The sequence below is a fragment of the Ranitomeya variabilis genome, chromosome 4, assembly GCF_051348905.1.
Source record: "Ranitomeya variabilis isolate aRanVar5 chromosome 4, aRanVar5.hap1, whole genome shotgun sequence".
In the NCBI taxonomy this organism is placed as follows: domain Eukaryota; kingdom Metazoa; phylum Chordata; class Amphibia; order Anura; family Dendrobatidae; genus Ranitomeya; species Ranitomeya variabilis.
Window position 1 is genome coordinate 553,745,271 of NC_135235.1, and position 20,669 is coordinate 553,765,939.

Genomic DNA, 20,669 nt, shown 5'->3' on the forward strand with positions numbered 1-20,669 from the left:
AGTCATTTAAAAAAAGAAAAAAAAAAATGTATTAATTTATAGAGCAGATGGCGGTTGATGAATACTCTCATCAGCTGCCACGTACGCTCGCTGTTATCAGTTGAATACAACTCTCAACATTCTCCATTGCCTGCACTGATCGACGCCTGAGCAGTTGACAGTGATGTGAGCTGTCCTCAGCACCCGGCACCAGCACGTACTAAACCGCCGATTTCCAGGGCGACGGTACGTGTAATATTAATGCGGCACATGGTTGCCACACGTATTAAACACACATACACGGATATCTCTGGTGCTGTTTTTTCCAGTACCAGAAATATCAGGACGTGCGAAAGAGCCTTGAGCAGCTAACATTGCTGAATATTGAATGAGGAATTCAGTCTTCACTTGACCTTGAGAGCCGATATAGCGAAAATGCTTACTTCACTCGTACATGACCACCAAATCCAAATAGATAAGGAAAAAAAGTTGTTGTTTTTTTAAAAGTCTTTATTTATATAAGAAAACATTTTAAGAATTAGTTCTACATGAGCATTTCCAAAATGTAAAAAAACAAGGACATCTTCTGTAGGGTATGGGAAACAAGATATTGTTCCAAAAAAGTCCTACAATGACTTTCTTTAGTCGGTCTTCATAAGTATGTGGATATATGAATGGTGCTTATGGCAATTGTGACACATTACATATATCGCACACACATGTATATTAAATATAATATGAATGAAAGGTCAGTGAGGAGTGTCACCGCATTCAATGCCTCCATAAATGAAATAGGGTCCCTTTAGCAGCACAGACATATGCTTCCCCCTATGGCAGCGCTTCATGGTGGGGCGTTACTTCGGTGTTGGGTTTGCGATATTTACACTGAATCCACACCCGGTACATTGTCAGCTGTTTGCCGCGGTTTACTTGAAGCCTGCGATCCACTGTATTTTGCACTTTCTCTAAGCCGGCAGTAGTAAAAAAATTTCCAAGTTCATCTAGGAAATAAATAAATAAATAAATATAATCACAAACCGAAAGGCATCAGAATACCAATATTTACCGATCCCCAAAAATTTAGAACAATGTATCGTATATACTCGAGTATAAGCCGACCCCCCTAATTTTGCCACAAAAAACTGGGAAAACTTATTGACTCGAGTATAAGCCTAGGGTGGAAAATACAGCAGCTACCGGTGAATTTCAAAAATAAAAATAGATGTTCCATACCGTTCATTATTGCCCCAAAGGAGGTTCCATATAAAGCTGTGCCACATATAATGCTCCATACCGTTGATTATTGCCCCATAGATGCTCCATATATAGCTGTGCCATATAGAATGCTCTGCACCGTTCATTATGGCCCCATAGATGCTCCTTATAAAGCTGTGCCATTGCTCTGCACCATTCATTATGGCCCCATAGATGCCCCATATACAATGCTCTGCACCGTTCATTATGGCCCCATAGATGCTCCATATAAAGCTGTGCCCCATATACAATGCTCTGCACTGTTCATTATGGCCCTATAGATGCTCCATATAAAGCTGTGCCATATATGCTCTGCACTGTTCATTGTTGCCCCATAGATGTGCCATATAAATCTGTGCCATATATAATGCTGCTGCTGCAATAAAAAAAACAAAAAAAACACATACTCACCTCTCTTGCTTGCAGCTCCTCAGCGTCCTGTCCCGGCGTCTCTCTGCACTGACTGATCAGGCAGAGGGCAGCGCGCACACTATATGCGTCATCGCGCCCTCTGACCTGAACAGTCAGAGCCAGAGGACGGGAAGACAGAGCGCCGCCCGGCGGTTGGAACGTGGACAGGTGAATATAAAATACTCGCCTAGTCCCGGCGCTCCCCCTGCCTGTCACACTGTCTTCGGGTGCCGCAGCTCTTCCTCTGTCAGCGGTCACTGGCACCGCTGATTAGAGAAATGAATATGCGGCTCCACCCCTATGGGAGTGGAGTCCATATTCATAACTTTAATGAGCGGTCCCATGTGACCGCTGAACAGGGGAAGAGCTGCGGCACCCGAAGACAGTGTGACAGGCAGGGGGAGCGCAGGGACGAGGTGAGTATGCGACAATCCTCTCTCTCCCTCACCCGCTGACCCCACCGCCGACCGTGACTCGAGTATAAGCCGAGAGGGGCACTTTCAGCCCAAAAATTTGGGCTGAAAATCTCGGCTTATACTCGAGTATATACGGTAATTATTATACACAATATGTCCAACCAAATAGAACAAATGGTACTTCTAACAAATCTTGTAAACAACCACAAGATGGCAGCAAAATAACTGACATCCAAAAAGAAGCCAACCATGAATAGATAAATAAATGAAAATTTATTCCATAAGAAAACAAAATAATACAAAATATAAACATGTATTAAAAAAGCTACAGAATAAATTCAGGATAGTACCCCATGGGAAGGTAGAAGGAAGTCCACCTGCAAATGGCCACAATACAAAGTACAAAATATCACAGGACTCCCATAACCGCTAAACATAGTACACAGAAAATATAAAGTGCATAAAGCATCCCCCATGAATCTGTGTGTCTACTATGGAGAGACACCCTATCGGATACTGTAATCTTACCAAAACCTGTCAAACATGCCTTATGGTCAAGTGTGAAGAAAGTAAGGTTTAGAAATACAATTACCTCAGTGGACATAAGCAGGTGTATATTCCTCCCACAGCACTTCCCAGCGCCCCGACACGCCCCCGGAAGAAGCTAGGGCGAAACGCGCGTCGGGGCGCTGGGAAGTGCTGTGGGAGGAATATACACCTGCTTATGTCCACTGAGGTAATTGTATTTCTAAACCTTACTTTCTTCACACTATGCCTTATGGTCAGTTTGACAGGTTTTGGTAAGATTACAGTATCCGATAGGGTGTCTCTCCATAGTAGACACACAGATTCATGGGGGATGCTTTATGCACTTTATATTTTCTGTGTACTATGTTTAGCGGTTATGGGAGTCCTGTGATATTTTGTACTTTGTATTGTGGCCATTTGCAGGTGGACTTCCTTCTACCTTCCCATGGGGTACTATCCTGAATTTATTCTGTAGCTTTTTTAATACATGTTTATATTTTGTATTATTTTGTTTTCTTATGGAATAAATTTTCATTTATTTATCTATTCATGGTTGGCTTCTTTTTGGATGTCAGTTATTTTGCTGCCATCTTGTGGTTGTTTACAATATACGGTAATTAGTATCCAAGAAAGAACAGTGGAAAATCACAGATGGCAGCTCCAGATGCACCCCCTTCGTCCATCATGCCCCTTTAAGCTATTCCGGTTGGTGTGCCTAAAACAAGGACATTTTCCAAATTGACAAGTTTATTCGTGTTTGCTGTAAAGCCTTACCTTGTGTGAAGAAGTAGACTCTTGTCCCATCTCCTCTGACGTAGAAGTTTTCAGAAAGACAGCGCCCTGTAAGATTAACCGATAAGTAACCTCCGAACAACAAAATCACTCTTTCTGTCAGTTCCATAGAAAACATTCAAATCTAGATCTGATCAGAATAATGGAGAGCAGAAATATAGTGCATGCCTAACAATATATATTTTTAAGATAAAAGTGTATGCGACCATGGAAATACTCTTCATTAAAGGAGTCATCTCATCAGAGAAACCCTTTCCAAAATGTATCCGCCGGGGTGATCAATTGATCGCCACAGGTCCAACTCCAAATAGCTGACAACCAATCAGGCATGCAGGCTAGTATAACATAGCAGCCATTGAGAAGAATGACCATCCACATAATACAAGGAAGGCTAAAGTCTGCCAGAATGGGAGCAGCTTGTACGGATAGGCTCTTTGTCTGGCTCAGTGGGCGTTCTTGGTCGCCCTTTCCTAAGAACACAAAATCTATGTGTAGGGTTACAAGGTAGAAAGAACTAAGTGAAGCACCCAAGATCTATTTATTATGGTACTTCGACAATAGGTTACCTTTTTTAAAGCGTAGTTGAGCCATGTCATATCGGCCATAGTCCCGCAAGAGAATGCAGCCACCGGGCTTCAGCAGCTTACTCAGACGAGTAATGGCATCTTGCATCCTGCAGTAAAATGACAGAAGCAATGATGGGGTTAAAGGGAATGGGTCAACAGAATTTCACACCCCAATTTACATGTGCATTTAGATCTTTCAAAGACAAGTCCAGCAGTATCTTTACACGGTCAGTCCGTTCCTCTGCTACTGAGAAATAAGCATTTTATTTAATATGCAAATGAGGCTAAAGGACTACGGTAGATCTGAAGCTTCTGTCACTCCAGCTCTATTTCCTGCCCAGTTCCCGCCTCCTCCTACTTGATTGGCAGCTGTTTTGCCTGATGTTTCACAGCTTCTATGCTGTGTGACAAGTAAAATGAGGCAGCTTTGGGCATGGAATAGAGCTGGAGTGACAGAAGCTTCAGATCTACCATAGTTCTTCAGCCTCATTTGCATATTAATTCAGTCTGATTTCTCAGTAAACAGAGGATCAGACTGGTCATGTAAAGGTATTGCTGCACTTGCCATTGAAAGACCTACATGCTCATATAAATAGTGAAATCTTTCTGACAGATTCCCTTTAAACATAGGAGAAACACTGAGGGCATATCAATCAAGAAATCAGAAACGGATGACTGGAAGGGCCAGACTTTTGGGTCCCTGCAGAAACCTTACAACAAAAAGGCCATGGTGCAGTGAAAAGTATGTCGGTCCCAGCGGCTCTCCGTATACAGATTGCAAAGTCATAACTTATTCATGGTGACAAAAGCAGCGGAGGATCAGGAGCACAGTACTGCGAGCTCAGCACAAAGCCCGGCCCTGCAGTTATTAATATCCGGCTATGGCCTTAGGCTTCACTAGGCTTCACATCTTACAGGTCACTCACTTGCTTGGAAGGATGGCAGAAAGGACGAAGATGAGGACGATGGCGTCCAAGCTCTCATCAGGAATAGGATAGGAGGCGCTCTCGTCTGAGAGGTCGTGCACAAAGGCAAAGCATCGTGATGGGTCGTAATTAGGGTTACCCTGTACAAGACAAAGAGTGAGCATGAGGGTTGGTAAAAAGAAAGCTAAAACAGAGCCAAACAAATATACATAAAGCGCACAGACATACATACAGCGTACAGGCAAAATGCATTTAATCCGCATGCGGCATCAAGGATAAGTAACTCGGCAAACAGGAATTTACAAAAAGTTTTATTTAAAACATGATATACCAAAAAGACAAACAACATAGCGGAAACAAAAAACAAACAAAACAACTCAACAACAAAAAACACAAACGTGATAAAAATCGCAATAAAAATGAAACAATATATTCTTAATGGTGGAGAAATACTCCTGAAAATTAACGGAATCAAACTCTCACTGTGGCCACAAAGTTTCAAGTTAGTGGCAACAGACGTGGCGGTCTGGCTGCTTGGGCGACTGTTTAACAAGCCTTTCAGCACTACCGTTTGCCACCTCTCCTGTCGCCACTTTTACAATTCTAGCTGGAGTCATTATTATTATAAATACCCAGAAACTTATTAAATAAATTATATAATAATAATAATAATAATAATAATAATGATGATATATTCAAATAGAAGGCGCTCCCTAGTGAAGATTATTTGGGCGTTTACTCAGATCTTCCATGGGTCGTACCTTTACAATCTCCACTGCGGCAGTAGAAAAGTCACAGCAGTACACAAAGAGGCCGGGGTCACTGTGGATGAAAGCAGACATCGTTACCTGCTCGTGCTATACCCAGAGTGTGTCACTAGGGGCAGTCTACTGTGTCACATACAGCCGCTGTTCAGCTACACGGATGGACTCACGGGATCATGTGGAAAATCATTTGGGAAAAAGGCTGCTACTTGGTCACTGTTTGTTTTTTGTGTTTTAAATTTTGTAATTATTTTTGCAGTCTTCACCATATGGGCTAAATAACGATACAGTTCTACAGTAGAGGTTGCTACAGATGCAAAGATACCAAAATATTTTTCTTTTTTTTTTTTTGGGGGGGGGGGGGCATTTGTTTTCTACTAGACTAAACCAATTCTCTGGTGAAAAAAATAGCTTTATTTTACTTTAACATTTTTTAAAACACTTAAATACAGGTTTGATTTTTAGTTCTTTAGGCAACCAGTTGCCACAGCAATCTATTGGCTTTCCATGATCATGTCGCAGTCCTGACATTCCAGTTTTCTACGACAGCCAGAAGTGACTTACTTATTTGTCTGCAAAATGGGAAAGACTGTGTTCCCTACGCCGCAGCCCACCTGAGAACAAGGAGAAGAAGTGGAAATGAATGATCAGATTATGTAATAATGGATGATCAGTGCCGGAACGGGAATCATGGCGCATCAGCGCTCGGATGAGGAATAATGGAGCATGTCATCAGACCGCAGAGTCGGCAAAGACAGAAGAGCAAGCGGTCTGTGTAGTGTGACCACTAAACGCACAGAATCCGACAAGAAGGACATTCATTGTATTAACCCCATACATCCGAAGAGTGGGGGTGCAGCCACACAGGTAGGAAATCCTGTAGATTTTCCTTGGAGATTAACGCAAAGAAAATCTGCAGAGGACTACAATATCAAAGACCTTATGCACACCATTTCTGCACGGAAATTGACCTGCAGCGCAGATTTCAAAGTCACAACATGTCGATTTCTGTGCAGAAATCCACTACAAATCGGATATATTTGAGACGGATTCCTCTGTTTCGTGTGGGCGCCCCCCAAAGCGGTGGGTCACTCTGTGGCATCCGTGTGTGCAGGACGGCGGCCCGTGGTGTAGGGTCAGCGCATTACCTCCAATATACGATAAGTGGCTGAAGACCCTGGATAGTCCTCCTCATCAGCTCGGCCCACCACCTGTTCTCCATCCATCGCTGACGGACTCTTGTAGCTGGAAGACAGTTCAGGGAACTCTGTGAAAAGCCACTGCCTGTCCTTGAAGAACCTGTTCTCATGGACGGTGTAGAAGTCATCCCAGTAGTCACTGGCTTTATTGTCATATTCCTCTGAAATCAGACAGACAACAGTGATGAAAGACGGCTCTAAAGAGGTTGTGGTTGGGCCCCATGCAAAATCTTCAATAGTGCCCCCAACTATCCCAACTTTACAGTACTGGCCTTTTCATATGAGCCAATGTGACCTTTTGGGCTCCAGGGCTGGGCTGTTATGATCTGGTGGCCCAGGAGCAGCATTGGACGTACTGTGGAGAAAATGGTATCTATACTGACCGCGGACCCTGAACTTAACACCGCAACTAGAAGTAGCCGTGGGATGTACCTACTGATCCTAGACACCTCGACACAGCCGGAGGACTAATTAACCCTATTTCAGAAATATCAAGAACAATTGTAGTGGGGATTATTGAAAACCAATAATGCACATAGAATCCCCTTTAAAACTTAGCTTTTAATATTATCAGAATAAAACCATGACCCAAAACAAACCTTGGTTAAATAACCAATAATAAAATACCACCAATAGGTACCCTGTTGAGGTGCTACAATGCAACCTACTGCTCACCGCTGCCTTGCTGTGGAGGTTGGCACCCTAAGAATCGATTTTTTGGCGCCCCCACTCAACGCAGGCTATTCATCTTTATGGCATGCGGCAACATCGGTCACCACATTATCTCCTCCTTATGAACCGTGTAAACGGGGAAAAGCGTCGGGGTGATGTCAGCACACGCTAAGTGATCTCTTGTCATTCTTTATCACAATACTCTGGTCTGTTATTCCGGTCCCTATTGGATCTGTATATTTTATCAATGTATATCCATGATAAACAGGGGACTGATACGGTTATCTTTTGACCGAATATTTTGTTGTGACATGGTTCGCTATTGAGCGATGTGCTGCAGTACTATTAGTATTATCCTAAGTGGGGGTGTTTGTTAATTTTTGTTGGGGTTTTATTGTTCCACTTTTTTTCACCACTGCTCTCCACTATATTGTTTTCCCACCTACATTGATAGGGATTTCATAGGGAAGTTAGGGACAGCCTACGTTGAGTGGGGGCGCCAAAAAAATCGATTCTTAGGGTGCCAACCTCCACAGCAAGGCAGCGGTGAGCAGTAGGTTGCATTGTACCACCTCAACAGGGTACCTATTGGTGGTATTTTATTATTGGTTATTTAACCAAGGTTTGTTTTGGGTCAGGGTTTTATTCTGATAATATTAAAAGCTAAGTTTTAAAGGGGATTCTAAGGACTAATTAACCCTATAGATAGAAAAGGGAAAACTATCTTGCCTCAGAGAAAATCCCCAAAGGATAGGCAGCCCCCCACAAATATTGACTGTGAGAGGAGAGGAAAAAACATACACAGGCTGAAAACAGGATTTAGCAAAGGAGGCCAATCTAGCTAAATAGGAAAGATAGGACAGAGAACTATGCGGTCAGTATTAAAATACTAGGAAATATCCACCACAGAAAATACAAAAATCTCCACATCTAACTAAAGATATGGAGGGTATATCTGCCTCTCCAGAGATTCCAGCTTGACTGCATAAATCCTTACACAGATTAAGCTGGACAAGAAAAAACATGAAATGCACTGAACAATGAGGCCCACAACATGTGGGCTGCAAACCAGCAGAACTTATCTTGGTGAAAAGACCAGGAAGCAGGAGAAACCATGAAGGGATGTGAATCCTCCAGAATACAATGGACAACTGGCACTGACCAAAGGGTGAGGCCAGACTAAATAGCCCAGTCCAGAGTGGACACACCTGATAACTGCTGTGAAGGACAGACAGCAGCGCTACCACTTATAACTACCGGAGGGATCCCAAGAACAGAATTCACAACACTGGGCTGCGGCCACTATGGTTATGCCCCGGATTGGCTCCTTCATAGTAAAGGGTGCTGGACTGCTCTCTTTTCTGTATGATGTGCTCACAGAGGATTTATTCCTTATATGTGGCCCCCATTAGGTAAAGGCAGGGAAAACACAACAGGCAAAACCATAAATACCTTCCACTCATAATGATATAGGTATAACATAGGTAAGAGGTTACTAACACCTGTCAAAGGACTAGTATCGGACACACCACGAACTGCATAGGCAAAAACACAAGGAAAAAATGGTGCAAAGAAGTCCAGAAAATGTCAAAATCTTTATTAATATATATAACACAAGGAATCAAAAGGTAATAGTGGGTAAAACTGCTCACGAATAACACAGAACGCATGGAAGCGAAATGAACTCCCCATATCAGCAGCCCAGCAAGATATACTGAGGAAAAAGGATAGTAACAGCTACTGCGTACCGCATGATGATAGTGCTCAATAGTACAGGGATAGCAGTCAAAGCACGCAGGATTAAGAAGCCAAATAGTACATAATATGGTAGCCACAAGGTATACCTGATCAGCTGATGACGTGGGGAGAACACGCGCTGGCAGACCCAACCCGACGCGCGTTTCGGAGATGTCGTTCCTCAGGGGGCGTGTCCTGGCATCACCGCAAATAGTTTATATAGTGGCAGGGAAAATAGGATCGGCCAATAAGCAGACAAGCCGTATAGACCAGGCTCTAAGACCGGAGCCGGAAAGCACGGGCCCATGCAATCCGGCGCCAGGCCGCGACCCGGAAGTAGGGGGAAAGATAACAACTAGTGCGCATGACCGGAAAAGAAACCGCGGCCATCTTGGAAGAGGGAGAATGCACAGTGAATGGTAATATGCTGCTGCGCAAGGCCGGAAATACAATAGCGGCCATATTTATGAAAGGAAAATGCCACATATATACAAGGAAACCAAGAAGCAGGTAAAAATGTCCTATGCACACCCTTAAATATATAAAAGGGAAACGGTATAGAAACACATCCTGCCCAAATTACAATTATAAGGAGGAAATAATATGCACATAACGACGTAATGCACAAATAGTAAACAATGACAAAATGTATAACGTGCAAAAGTGCTCAAGCAGTAAATATCAACATTACCACATATAACAATCCACAGAGCACAATAGTATGTGCAGAATGACAAATGGCCATAGTAGTGAATACAAAAAGGAGACACTACATGTATCACATTATATGGCATAGATGACACACAAAAAACATCAGTATAAATATTATATGGCAATATATATAGCATAATATTATTTATAAATAGCAAATACCTAAAACTAGCTGCCATATCACAACATATACCAAATAGCACAAACATATAATGTAACACAACCTAAAAATAATGAAATAGAAATGTCAATCAATAGCATAATACAATGGTTTATGTGCATATATAAAGAACATGGTGGCAGATGACTCAAAGTTAGATGCGCAAGCAGACACAGAGGTAGTATGTAGAATAGATCCCACGGTAATCCCATGCCATGATACAAAAGATGCAGGTTGCGGATAGATGCCATGACCAATAGCGTAATAATGCTACAGAATAAAAAACAAAAATTAATAAAGCAAATAGTATAACAGATACATTAAAAAAGATAAAAGGATCGTGTATAAGTTCACAGACAGCATCCACCCAGAAAAGCAGCCGATTCAAAGAAAGGGGGCAAATGAAAGACATTCGTTTAGGCGATGTGGATGAACAGTATTCAACCGCCAGATCCATTTAGCCTCCAGCTGGCTAAGACGTTTGCACAGATTACCGCCACGTATATTGATCCTAATGCAATCTATACCCCGTACCCTTAAAAGAGAACTATTGCAATTATGGAACAATTTAAAGGGCCACTGTCACCCCCCTCCAGCCGTTATAAACTAAAAGAGCCACCTTGTGCAGCAGTAATGCTGCATTCTAACAAGGTGGCTCTTTTAGTTTTAGGTTCAAGCATACCCCAAATAAACCGTTTTTATACTTAGCCACAATTCCTGTCTCTAGCCACGTAGGCGGGTCCTCACTCCCCAGCTTGGCCAGCTCCTCTGCCGTCACTCACATCTTCCTGCGCTTTCGGCGCCGCCCCCTCAGCGCTGTTATCGTTTCAAATCCGGCGCCTGCGCTGTGTACTGGTGTCCTGCGCAGACGCAGTAAGCTCTGGCCGTCTGATGTAATGGCTGATACCAGAGAACAAAAGACATCCACAGAACACCAGGATGGATCTGCTGCACAGCAAATAGCTGTAGGACCTGCGATGATGATTAGGGCAATCACATGGCAGTGACATCATCGCAGGTCCTACAGCTATTTGCTGTGCAGCAGATCCATCCTGGTGTTCTGTGGATGTCTTTTGTTCTCTGGTATCAGCCATTACATCAGACGGCCAGAGCTTACTGCGTCTGCGCAGGACACCAGTACACAGCGCAGGACACCAGTACACAGCGCAGGCGCCGGATTTGAAAAAGATAGTGGCCTCTATCTTTACTACGGCCACTGTACCCCTGATGAACCCCCGTTATACAAATGGGGGGGAAACGCGTCGGGTAATACTTGGGGAGATGGATGTCCAGCATTTGATGTGACACTGGAATCTTTGCAGCGCTGCACACAATCCTTGAGAAGCCTGCAGATGAGTATTAAGGCTATGATATCTATTCTATGGCAATGGTGATAATTATGTCTCCATCTGGGAAGCATTGTCTTTCTGGGATCCCAGGCTTGAGTGACATACTGGATTGATTACTGCATTATGTATGTTTGAGCAGTAGTAATTTTATATGCTGCCCTAAGGTTATATCATGAGCACGTGCTGATTGTTACTAATATTTATTGCTGGTTTCATCCTGTCTTGGTTTCCGCTTTTTTTAGGAGTAGATACTTTTTACTGATATTTGTTATTACTGTTATCATGATGTCTTCATATGATTGAGACATCTATCATCTTTTCACTCCTTTATTTTGGAAACTGAGTATTTGGGACATCTTGAACAAATTTATCATTAATACATCTTGTTCACCCATTTTCCTTTTTTTTGGGCTAATAAGGATTTATTTTGTCTTATCCTAGATGCCCAATGTTGAATCAAATGATCCTTGTGTGGATTAGTTGAGATACAGTCTATTTTCCTTATCATTTTTTTCTCGTTTTGTATTTTTGGTTTTTGGGTGTTTGTGGGACATTTCTTTATTCTTTCCCTATTTTAGGGACTTTGTAGGGTCCCTAGGGTTAGTCGACGGTGAGTGGGGGCGCCTACCGTTTTACATTAGGGTGCCAACCCCCACTGATAGGTAGGGCCCTTCCATAGGGTTCTTTTAGGGCCTTTTTAGGGTTCCATAATCAGGGAATCCTAGGGATTTTTGAGGGCGAGTCGACGTTGAGTGGGGGCGCCCACCGCAGTAAAGTAGGGTGCCTACCCCCACTGCCAGGTAGAACTAAGTTTAGTTTTTTCCTAGGGCTCTTTAGGTACACAAATTATTGCCCCAATATTATTTTTTCTATTTGTCTGGAAAGAGTTTTTTATTATTGTATAATAAAAGTTACATTTTAGGGATCCTTGTTGTTTTTTGGTTCTTTCAGATGACAGGTCACCATTTTAGTGCGTACAGGGAAAAAAGTAAAGAAGACTTGAGCCAGAATTGTGGTGTAAAGGGGCTTTCCTAAAATCAAGTCATCCACCGTTCATGGGCTAGGGCATTACTTGCTGATCAACGGGGGGCTGATTGCTAGGACCCCACGAATCCCAAAAACAGGGCTTTGCAGAGTTGTATCTTGAATGGAACACAGGTGATTATGCTCAGGCTCAGCTCCAGTAATTCTCTATGGGAATGACGGATATAACTGAGCCTTGCACACGGCTATCTCAGGCAATCACACAGATGAACGGAGCGAAGGACGACCATTTGCTTCTCCACTGAAGTCAAGATGGGGCTCGGCAGACCCTAGCTCTCAGCATCACTGGGGATCACAGCGGTTGGACCTCCAAAGATCAGCAAGATACCCCCTATGTGGTAGATGGGGTGAGCTTACAATTTTGGGAAAGCACCAATAAACTGGCTTACATGCCTTGTGTTGGATTTATGTGTTTTAGACATTTTTTTGCACTCACTAGACTTGCTTTAATGCGTGTGTTAAAAAAAAAGGATGTGGCTTAGCAAGGAGGAGCAGCTTAGATTGCACCAAATTTTGGTCTAAAGTAAGCCAACCAGAAGGTGGAGTAATGACAAGGATCTGACATGCCCGGGAAGATGCACCAAATCTATGCACCGCGCACGCCACCATGTAAAATAGGGGCATCTCCTGCCTGATCCAGTATTACTGTCTAACTTAAGGTTAAGAAATTAAAACCGGCCGGCACACGACGACATCTGATGGGGCGTAATGTATCTCTTTTACACAGACTCCATATGAAAAGAATTGCCAGCTGTGATCCCGCAGCCATACTTCCTCCCATCCATCCCTCTACTAACAAACAATTGGTAGTTCAGTAAGATATTGGTGAAGATCATAGTATGCATTGTTTGTAGCGTGTAACCATGGAGACGCAGCTGCCCGCACTATTCTACCTTAATGGTGTGGACATGGCGGACCAGTAAGGATCGCTGTGGACGGCTCGTCCTGCCAGTATAAAGGACGACGTGTCTTACCTTGCTGCTCCGGTGGAAGCGGCTGAGAACTGTTTTCGAGGACTTTCTTATGAGCTGCTGCCTCTTGCTCCTCTGACCACTGGACATTGTCCCTAGAACATGAATTATATGAGGGATTAATAATGACAAGCAGATCGGGCCATGGACTCACCTGACTATAAAGAAAGGCCACGCTGCCGGATAATCTCTCCACAATGGAGTTTATACTCAAATGACTCCACACATCATATTCAGACAACTGGCTGCCATTAAGGGGTTACTAGATGAATCATTTACACTTAGAGGGGGATGTCCAGTATAGAACAATATAGATTTCTTCCAAACCCACCACCCCCACACCTGTATACGGGTTGTGACTGACACTGCAACTCTGCTCCTACTGAAGAGTATAGGAGCTAAGCTGCAGTACCCAGTGGCGGCCATTACACAGAGGATGGCGCTGTAGTTCCCGCATGCCCGATGTCATCCCGATCTTGTGTATGGCACCCTTCATAACCTTGTCACCACTCACAATGATACATTCCCGCTACTCCCCGCACCCCTCGCCGCCCGGACTCCCCGCCTCACCAGGCATTGTGCTGGAACACCTGACTTGAGTCTTTCAGATGCCGATTACCGAACTGCGGCCTTTTCCCGTCCATGCCGGAACAGGTTGTGGAGGTTGTTGCTGTGGAGACGAGGAACGCTCTAGTGAAGGACCAATCAGCTGCAGGCAAGAATCGGGACCAGGAAAGTGCAAGCCAATCACAAGCAGAAACACGCCCCCACCGGAAGTGGCAGTGTCTGAAACGCACACGTGTGATCGAGCGGAACATGCGCCTGGTGAGGAGACAGCTGATCTGTGACCTGCACAATGTAACGGCACTTCAGCGCGACAGTCACTAATCCATGCAGTTACCTTTAATACACAGGCCTATGTCAGGAGATTCTCCCCTGAGCTGCCGTCTCTCTGCAGATGCCGGAGATGTAGAGAACAGGAAAAGGAGTTTGTGAAGGAGGCTGTGAAGGGCTGGTCTGGAGGAGGGGATTGGGGTGGGGGCTGTGAAGGGCTGGTCAGGAGGAGGAGATTGGGGTGGTGGCTGTGAAGGGCTGGCCTGGAGGAGGAGATTGGGGTGAGGACTGTGAAGGGCTGGTCAGGAGGAGGAGATTGGGATGGGGGCTAGGAAGGGCTGGCCTAGAGGAGGAGATTGGGGTGAGGACTGTGAAGGGCTGGTCAGGAGGAGGAGATTGGGGTGGTGGCTGTGAAGGGCTGGCCTGGAGGAAGAGATTGGGGTGAGGACTTTGAAGGGCTGGTCAGGAGGAGGAGATTGGGATGGGGGCTAGGAAGGGCTGGCCTAGAGGAGGAGATTGGGGTGAGGACTGTGAAGGGCTGGTCAGGAGGAGGAGATTGGGGTGAGGACTGTGAAGGGCTGGCCTGGAGGAGGAGATTGGGGTGAGGACTGTGAAGGGCTGGTCAGGAGGAGGAGTTTGGGGTGGAGGCTGTGAAGGGCTAGCCTAGAGGAGGAGATTGGGGTGAGGACTGTGAAGGGCTGGTCAGGAGGAGGAGATTGGGGTGGTGGCTGTGAAGGGCTGGCCTGGAGGAGGACATTGGGGTGAGGACTGTGAAGGGCTGGTCAGGAGGAGGAGATTGGGGTGGAGGCTGTGAAGGGCTGGTCTGGAGGAGGAGATTGGGGTGAGGACTGTGAAGGGCTGGTCAGGAGGAGGAGATTGGGATGGGGGCTAGGAAGGGCTGGCCTAGAGGAGGAGATTGGGGTGAGGACTGTGAAGGGCTGGTCAGGAGGAGGAGATTGGGGTGAGGACTGTGAAGGGCTGGCCTGGAGGAGGAGATTGGGGTGAGGACTGTGAAGGGCTGGTCAGGAGGAGGAGTTTGGGGTGGAGGCTGTGAAGGGCTGGCCTAGAGGAGGAGATTGGGGTGAGGACTGTGAAGGGCTGGTCAGGAGGAGGAGATTGGGGTGGTGGCTGTGAAGGGCTGGCCTGGAGGAGGACATTGGGGTGAGGACTGTGAAGGGCTGGTCAGGAGGAGGAGATTGGGGTGGAGGCTGTGAAGGGCTGGTCTGGAGGAGGAGATTGGGGTGAGGACTGTGAAGGGCTGGCCTGGAGGAGGAGATTGGGGTGAGGACTGTGAAGGGCTGGCCTGGAGGAGGAGATTGGGGTGAGGACTGTGAAGGGCTGGTCAGGAGGAGGAGATTGGGGTGAGTACTGTGAAGGGCAGGCCTCGAGGAGGAGATGGGGGTAAGGACTGTGAAGGGCTGGCCTGGAGGAGGAGATTGGGGTGAGGACTGTGAAGGGCTGGCCTCGAGGAGGAGATTGGGGTGAGGACTGTGAAGGGCTGGCCTGGAGGAGGAGATTGGGGTGGGTGCTGTTTAGAGCCGGTCTGGAGGAGAAGATTGGGGTGGGGCTGTGAAGGGCCGATCTGGATGAGGAGATTGGGGTGGGGCTGTGAAGGGCCGATCTGGATGAGGAGATTGGGGTGGGGCTGTGAAGGGCTGGCCTGTTGGAGGAGATTGGGGTGAGGACTGTGAAGGGCTGGCCTGGAGAAGGAGATTGGGGTGGGGGCTGTGAAGGGCTGGTCTGGAGGAGGAGATTGGGGTGTGGGCTTTGAAGGGCTGGTCTGGAGGAGGAGATTGGGGTGGGGGCTGTGAAGGGCTGGTCTGGAGGAGGAGATTGGGGTGTGGGCTTTGAAGGGCTGGTCTGGAGGAGGAGATTGGGGTGGAGGCTGTGAAGGGCTGGTCTGGAGGAGGAGATTGGGGTGAGGACTGTGAAGGGCTGGTCAGGAGGAGGAGATTGGGGAGAGGACTGTGAAGGGCTGGTCAGGAGGAGGAGATTGGGGTGAGTACTGTGAAGGGCAGGCCTCGAGGAGGAGATGGGGGTGAGGACTGTGAAGGGCTGGCCTGGAGGAGGAGATTGGGGTGAGGACTGTGAAGGGCTGGTCAGGAGGAGGAAATTGGGGTGAGGACTGTGAAGGGCTGGCCTGGAGGAGGAGATTGGGGTGAGGACTGTGAAGGGCTGGTCTGGAGTAGGAGGAATTGGGGTGAGGACTGTGAAGGGCTGCCCTGGAGGAGGAGATTGGGGTGAGGACTGTGAAGGGCTGGTCAGGAGGAGGAGTTTGGGGTGGAGGCTGTGAAGGGCTGGTCTGGAGGAGGAGATTGGGGTGAGGACTGTGAAGGGCTGGTCAGGAGGAGGAGATTGGGGAGAGGACTGTGAAGGGCTGGTCAGGAGGAGGAGTTTGGGGTGGAGGCTGTGAAGGGCTGGTCTGGAGGAGGAGATTGGGGTGAGGACTGTGAAGGGCTGGTCAGGAGGAGGAGAAGGGGTGAGTACTGTGAAGGGCAGGCCTCGAGGAGGAGATGGGGGTGAGGACTGTTAAGGGCTGGCCTGGAGGAGGAGATTGGGGTGAGGACTGTGAAGGGCTGGCCTCGAGGAGGAGGTTGGGGTGAGGACTGTGAAGGGCTGGCCTGGAGGAGGAGATTGGGGTAAGGACTGTGAAGGGCTGGTCAGGAGGAGGAGATTGGGGAGAGGACTGTGAAGGGCTGGTCTGGAGGAGGAGATTGGGGTGGGGCTGTGAAGGGCTGGTCTGCAGGAGGAGATTGGGGTGGGTGCTGTTTAGAGCCGGTCTGGAGGAGAAGATTGGGGTGGGGCTGTGAAGGGCCGATCTGGATGAGGAGATTGGGGTGGGGCTGTGAAGGGCTGGCCTGTTGGAGGAGATTGGGGTGAGGATTGTGAAGGGCTGGCCTGAAGGAGGAGATTGGGGTGAGGACTGTGAAGGGCTGGTCTTGAGGAGGAGATTGGGGTGTGGGCTTTGAAGGGCTGGTCTGGAGGAGGAGATTGGGGTGAGGACTGTGAAGGGCTGGCCTGGAGAAGGAGATTGGGGTGGGGGCTGTGAAGGGCTGGTCTGGAGGAGGAGATTGGGGTGTGGGCTTTGAAGGGCTGGTCTGGAGGAGGAGATTGGGGTGGGGGCTGTGAAGGGCTGGTCTGGAGGAGGAGATTGGGGTGTGGGCTTTGAAGGGCTGGTCTGGAGGAGGAGATTGGGGTGAGGACTGTGAAGGGCTGGCCTGGAGGAGGAGATTGGGGTGAGGACTGTGAAGGGCTGGTCAGGAGGAGGAAATTGAGGTGAGGACTGTGAAGGGCTGGCCTGGAGGAGGAGATTGGGGTGAGGACTGTGAAAGGCTGGCCTGGTGGAGGAGATTGGGGTTGGGCTGTGAAGGGCTGGTCTGGAGGAGGAGATTGGGGTGAGGACTGTGAAGGGCTGGCCTCGAGGAGGAGATTGGGGTGAGGACTGTGAAGGGCTGGCCTGGAGGAGGAGATTGGGGTGAGGACTGTGAAGGGCTGGCCTGGAGGAGGAGATTGGGGTAAGGACTGTGAAGGGCTGGTCAGGAGGAGGAGATTGGGGAGAGGACTGTGAAGGGCTGGTCTGGAGGAGGAGATTGGGGTGGGGCTGTGAAGGGCTGGTCTGCAGGAGGAGATTGGGGTGGGTGCTGTTTAGAGCCGGTCTGGAGGAGAAGATTGGGGTGGGGCTGTGAAGGGCCGATCTGGATGAGGAGATTGGGGTGGGGCTGTGAAGGGCTGGCCTGTTGGAGGAGATTGGGGTGAGGACTGTGAAGGGCTGGCCTGAAGGAGGAGATTGGGGTGAGGACTGTGAAGGGCTGGTCTTGAGGAGGAGATTGGGGTGTGGGCTTTGAAGGGCTGGTCTGGAGGAGGAGATTGGGGTAAAGACTGTGAAGGGCTGGCCTGGAGAAGGAGATTGGGGTGGGGGCTGTGAAGGGCTAGTCTGGAGGAGGAGATTGGGGTGTGGGCTTTGAAGGGCTGGTCTGGAGGAGGAGATTGGGGTGAGGACTGTGAAGGGCTGGCCTGGAGGAGGAGATTGGGGTGAGGACTGTGAAGGGCTGGTCAGGAGGAGGAAATTGAGGTGAGGACTGTGAAGGGCTGGCCTGGAGGAGGAGATTGGGGTGAGGACTGTGAAAGGCTGGCCTGGTGGAGGAGATTGGGGTTGGGCTGTGAAGGGCTGGTCTGGAGGAGGAGATTGGGGTGTAGGTTTGAAGGGCTGGCCTTGAGGAGGAGATTGGGGTGAGGACTGTGAAGGGCTGGTCAGGAGGAGGAGTTTGGGGTGGAGGCTGTGAAGGGCTGGTCTGGAGGAGGAGATTGGGGTGGGGCTGTGAAGGGCTGGTCTGGAGGAGAATATTGGGGTGTGGGTTTGAAGGGCTGGTCTGGAGGAGGAGATTGGGGTGAAGACTGTGAAGGGCTGGCCTGGAGGAGGAGATTGGGGTGAGGACTGTGAAGGGCTGGCCTGGAGGAGGAGATTGGGGTAAGGACTGTGAAGGGCTGGTCAGGAGGAGGAGATTGGGGAGAGGACTGTGAAGGGCTGGCCTGGAGGAGGAGATTGGGGTGAGGACTGTGAAGGGCTGGCCTGGAGGAGGAGATTGGGGTAAGGACTGTGAAGGGCTGGTCAGGAGGAGGAGATTGGGGAGAGGACTGTGAAGGGCTGGTCTGGAGGAGGAGATTGGGGTGGGGCTGTGAAGGGCTGGTCTGCAGGAGGAGATTGGGGTGGGTGCTGTTTAGAGCCGGTCTGGAGGAGAAGATTGGGGTGGGGCTGTGAAGGGCCGATCTGGATGAGGAGATTGGGGTGGGGCTGTGAAGGGCTGGCCTGTTGGAGGAGATTGGGGTGAGGACTGTGAAGGGCTGGCCTGAAGGAGGAGATTGGGGTGAGGACTGTGAAGGGCTGGTCTTGAGGAGGAGATTGGGGTGTGGGCTTTGAAGGGCTGGTCTGGAGGAGGAGATTGGGGTAAAGACTGTGAAGGGCTGGCCTGGAGAAGGAGATTGGGGTGGGGGCTGTGAAGGGCTAGTCTGGAGGAGGAGATTGGGGTGTGGGCTTTGAAGGGCTGGTCTGGAGGAGGAGATTGGGGTGAGGACTGTGAAGGGCTGGCCTGGAGGAGGAGATTGGGGTGAGGACTGTGAAGGGCTGGTCAGGAGGAGGAAATTGAGGTGAGGACTGTGAAGGGCTGGCCTGGAGGAGGAGATTGGGGTGAGGACTGTGAAAGGCTGGCCTGGTGGAGGAGATTGGGGTTGGGCTGTGAAGGGCTGGTCTGGAGGAGGAGATTGGGGTGTAGGTTTGAAGGGCTGGCCTTGAGGAGGAGATTGGGGTGAGGACTGTGAAGGGCTGGTCAGGAGGAGGAGTTTGGGGTGGAGGCTGTGAAGGGCTGGTCTGGAGGAGGAGATTGGGGTGGGGCTGTGAAGGGCTGGTCTGGAGGAGAATATTGGGGTGTGGGTTTGAAGGGCTGGTCTGGAGGAGGAGATTGGGGTGAAGACTGTGAAGGGCTGGCCTGGAGGAGGAGATTGGGGTGAGGACTGTGAAGGGCTGGCCTCGAGGAGGAGATTGGGGTGAGGACTGTGAAGGGCTGGCCTGGAGGAGGAGATTGGGGTGAGGACTGTGAAGGGCTGGCCTGGAAGAGGAGATTGTGGTGAGGACTGTGAAGGGCTGGCCTGGAGGAGGAGATTGGGGTGAGGACTGTAAAGGGCTGGCCTGGTGGAGGAGATTGGGGTGGGGCTGTGAAGGGCTGGTCTAGAGGAGAAGATTGGGGTGTGGGTTTGAAGGGCTGGTCTGGAGGAGGAAATTGGGGTGAGGACTGTGAAGGGCTGGTTAGAAGGAGGAGATTGGGGTGAGGACTGTGAAGGGCTGGCCTCGAGGAGGAGATTGGTGTGAGGACTGTGAAGGGCTGGCCTGGAGGAGGAGATTGGGGTGAGGACTGTGAAGGGCTGGCCTGGAGGAGGAGATTGGGGTGAGGACTGTGAAGGGCTGGCCTCGAGGAGGAGGTTGGGGTGAGGACTGTGAAGGGCTGGCCTGGAGGAGGAGATTGGGGTAAGGACTGTGAAGGGCTGGTCAGGAGGAGGAGATTGGGGAGAGGACTGTGAAGGGCTGGTCTGGAGGAGGAGATTGGGGTGGGGCTGTGAAGGGCTGGTCTGCAGGAGGAGATTGGGGTGGGTGCTGTTTAGAGCCGGTCTGGAGGAGAAGATTGGGGTGGGGCTGTGAAGGGCCGATCTGGATGAGGAGATTGGGGTGGGGCTGTGAAGGGCTGGCCTGTTGGAGGAGATTGGGGTGAGGATTGTGAAGGGCTGGCCTGAAGGAGGAGATTGGGGTGAGGACTGTGAAGGGCTGGTCTTGAGGAGGAGATTGGGGTGTGGGCTTTGAAGGGCTG

The 20,669-nt window shown here is 48.8% G+C and overlaps 1 protein-coding gene across 3 annotated transcripts; it reads right to left on the minus strand.

The window, feature by feature from the left end:
• Positions 1-480: 480 nt before the first annotated feature.
• METTL2A (methyltransferase 2A, tRNA N3-cytidine) lies at positions 481-14,578 on the minus strand. 3 transcript variants are annotated; one of them, XM_077252692.1, is made up of 10 exons: positions 14,381-14,578; positions 14,050-14,301; positions 13,483-13,574; positions 6,785-6,996; positions 6,201-6,250; positions 5,634-5,694; positions 4,873-5,012; positions 3,947-4,053; positions 3,363-3,428; positions 481-980 (listed from the first exon to the last, which is right to left on the minus strand). In XM_077252692.1, exons 2-10 carry the CDS (start codon positions 14,295-14,297, stop codon positions 808-810), a joined length of 1,149 nt encoding a protein of 382 aa, XP_077108807.1. In that variant the 5' UTR covers positions 14,298-14,301; positions 14,381-14,578; the 3' UTR covers positions 481-807. The 3 variants fall into 3 exon arrangements, with proteins under 3 accessions (XP_077108807.1, XP_077108808.1, XP_077108806.1); XM_077252693.1 differs by having other exon boundaries at positions 14,050-14,149; positions 14,381-14,442; XM_077252691.1 differs by lacking the exon at positions 14,381-14,578 and having other exon boundaries at positions 14,050-14,344.
• Between the last annotated feature and the right edge of the window lie 6,091 nt (positions 14,579-20,669).

Excerpts from the sequence above, each read along its gene's own strand:
- METTL2A (XM_077252692.1), bottom strand. The coding sequence starts at position 14,297 with ATGTTCCGCTCGATCACACGTGTGCGTTTCAGACACTGCCACTTCCGG. Across the intron at positions 6,997-13,482 it reads GCTTCCACCGGAGCAGCAAG|AGGAATATGACAATAAAGCC; the intron begins GTAAGACACGTC and ends GTCTGATTTCAG. Across the intron at positions 3,429-3,946 it reads TCAACTACGCTTTAAAAAAG|GGCGCTGTCTTTCTGAAAAC; the intron begins GTAACCTATTGT and ends TTAATCTTACAG.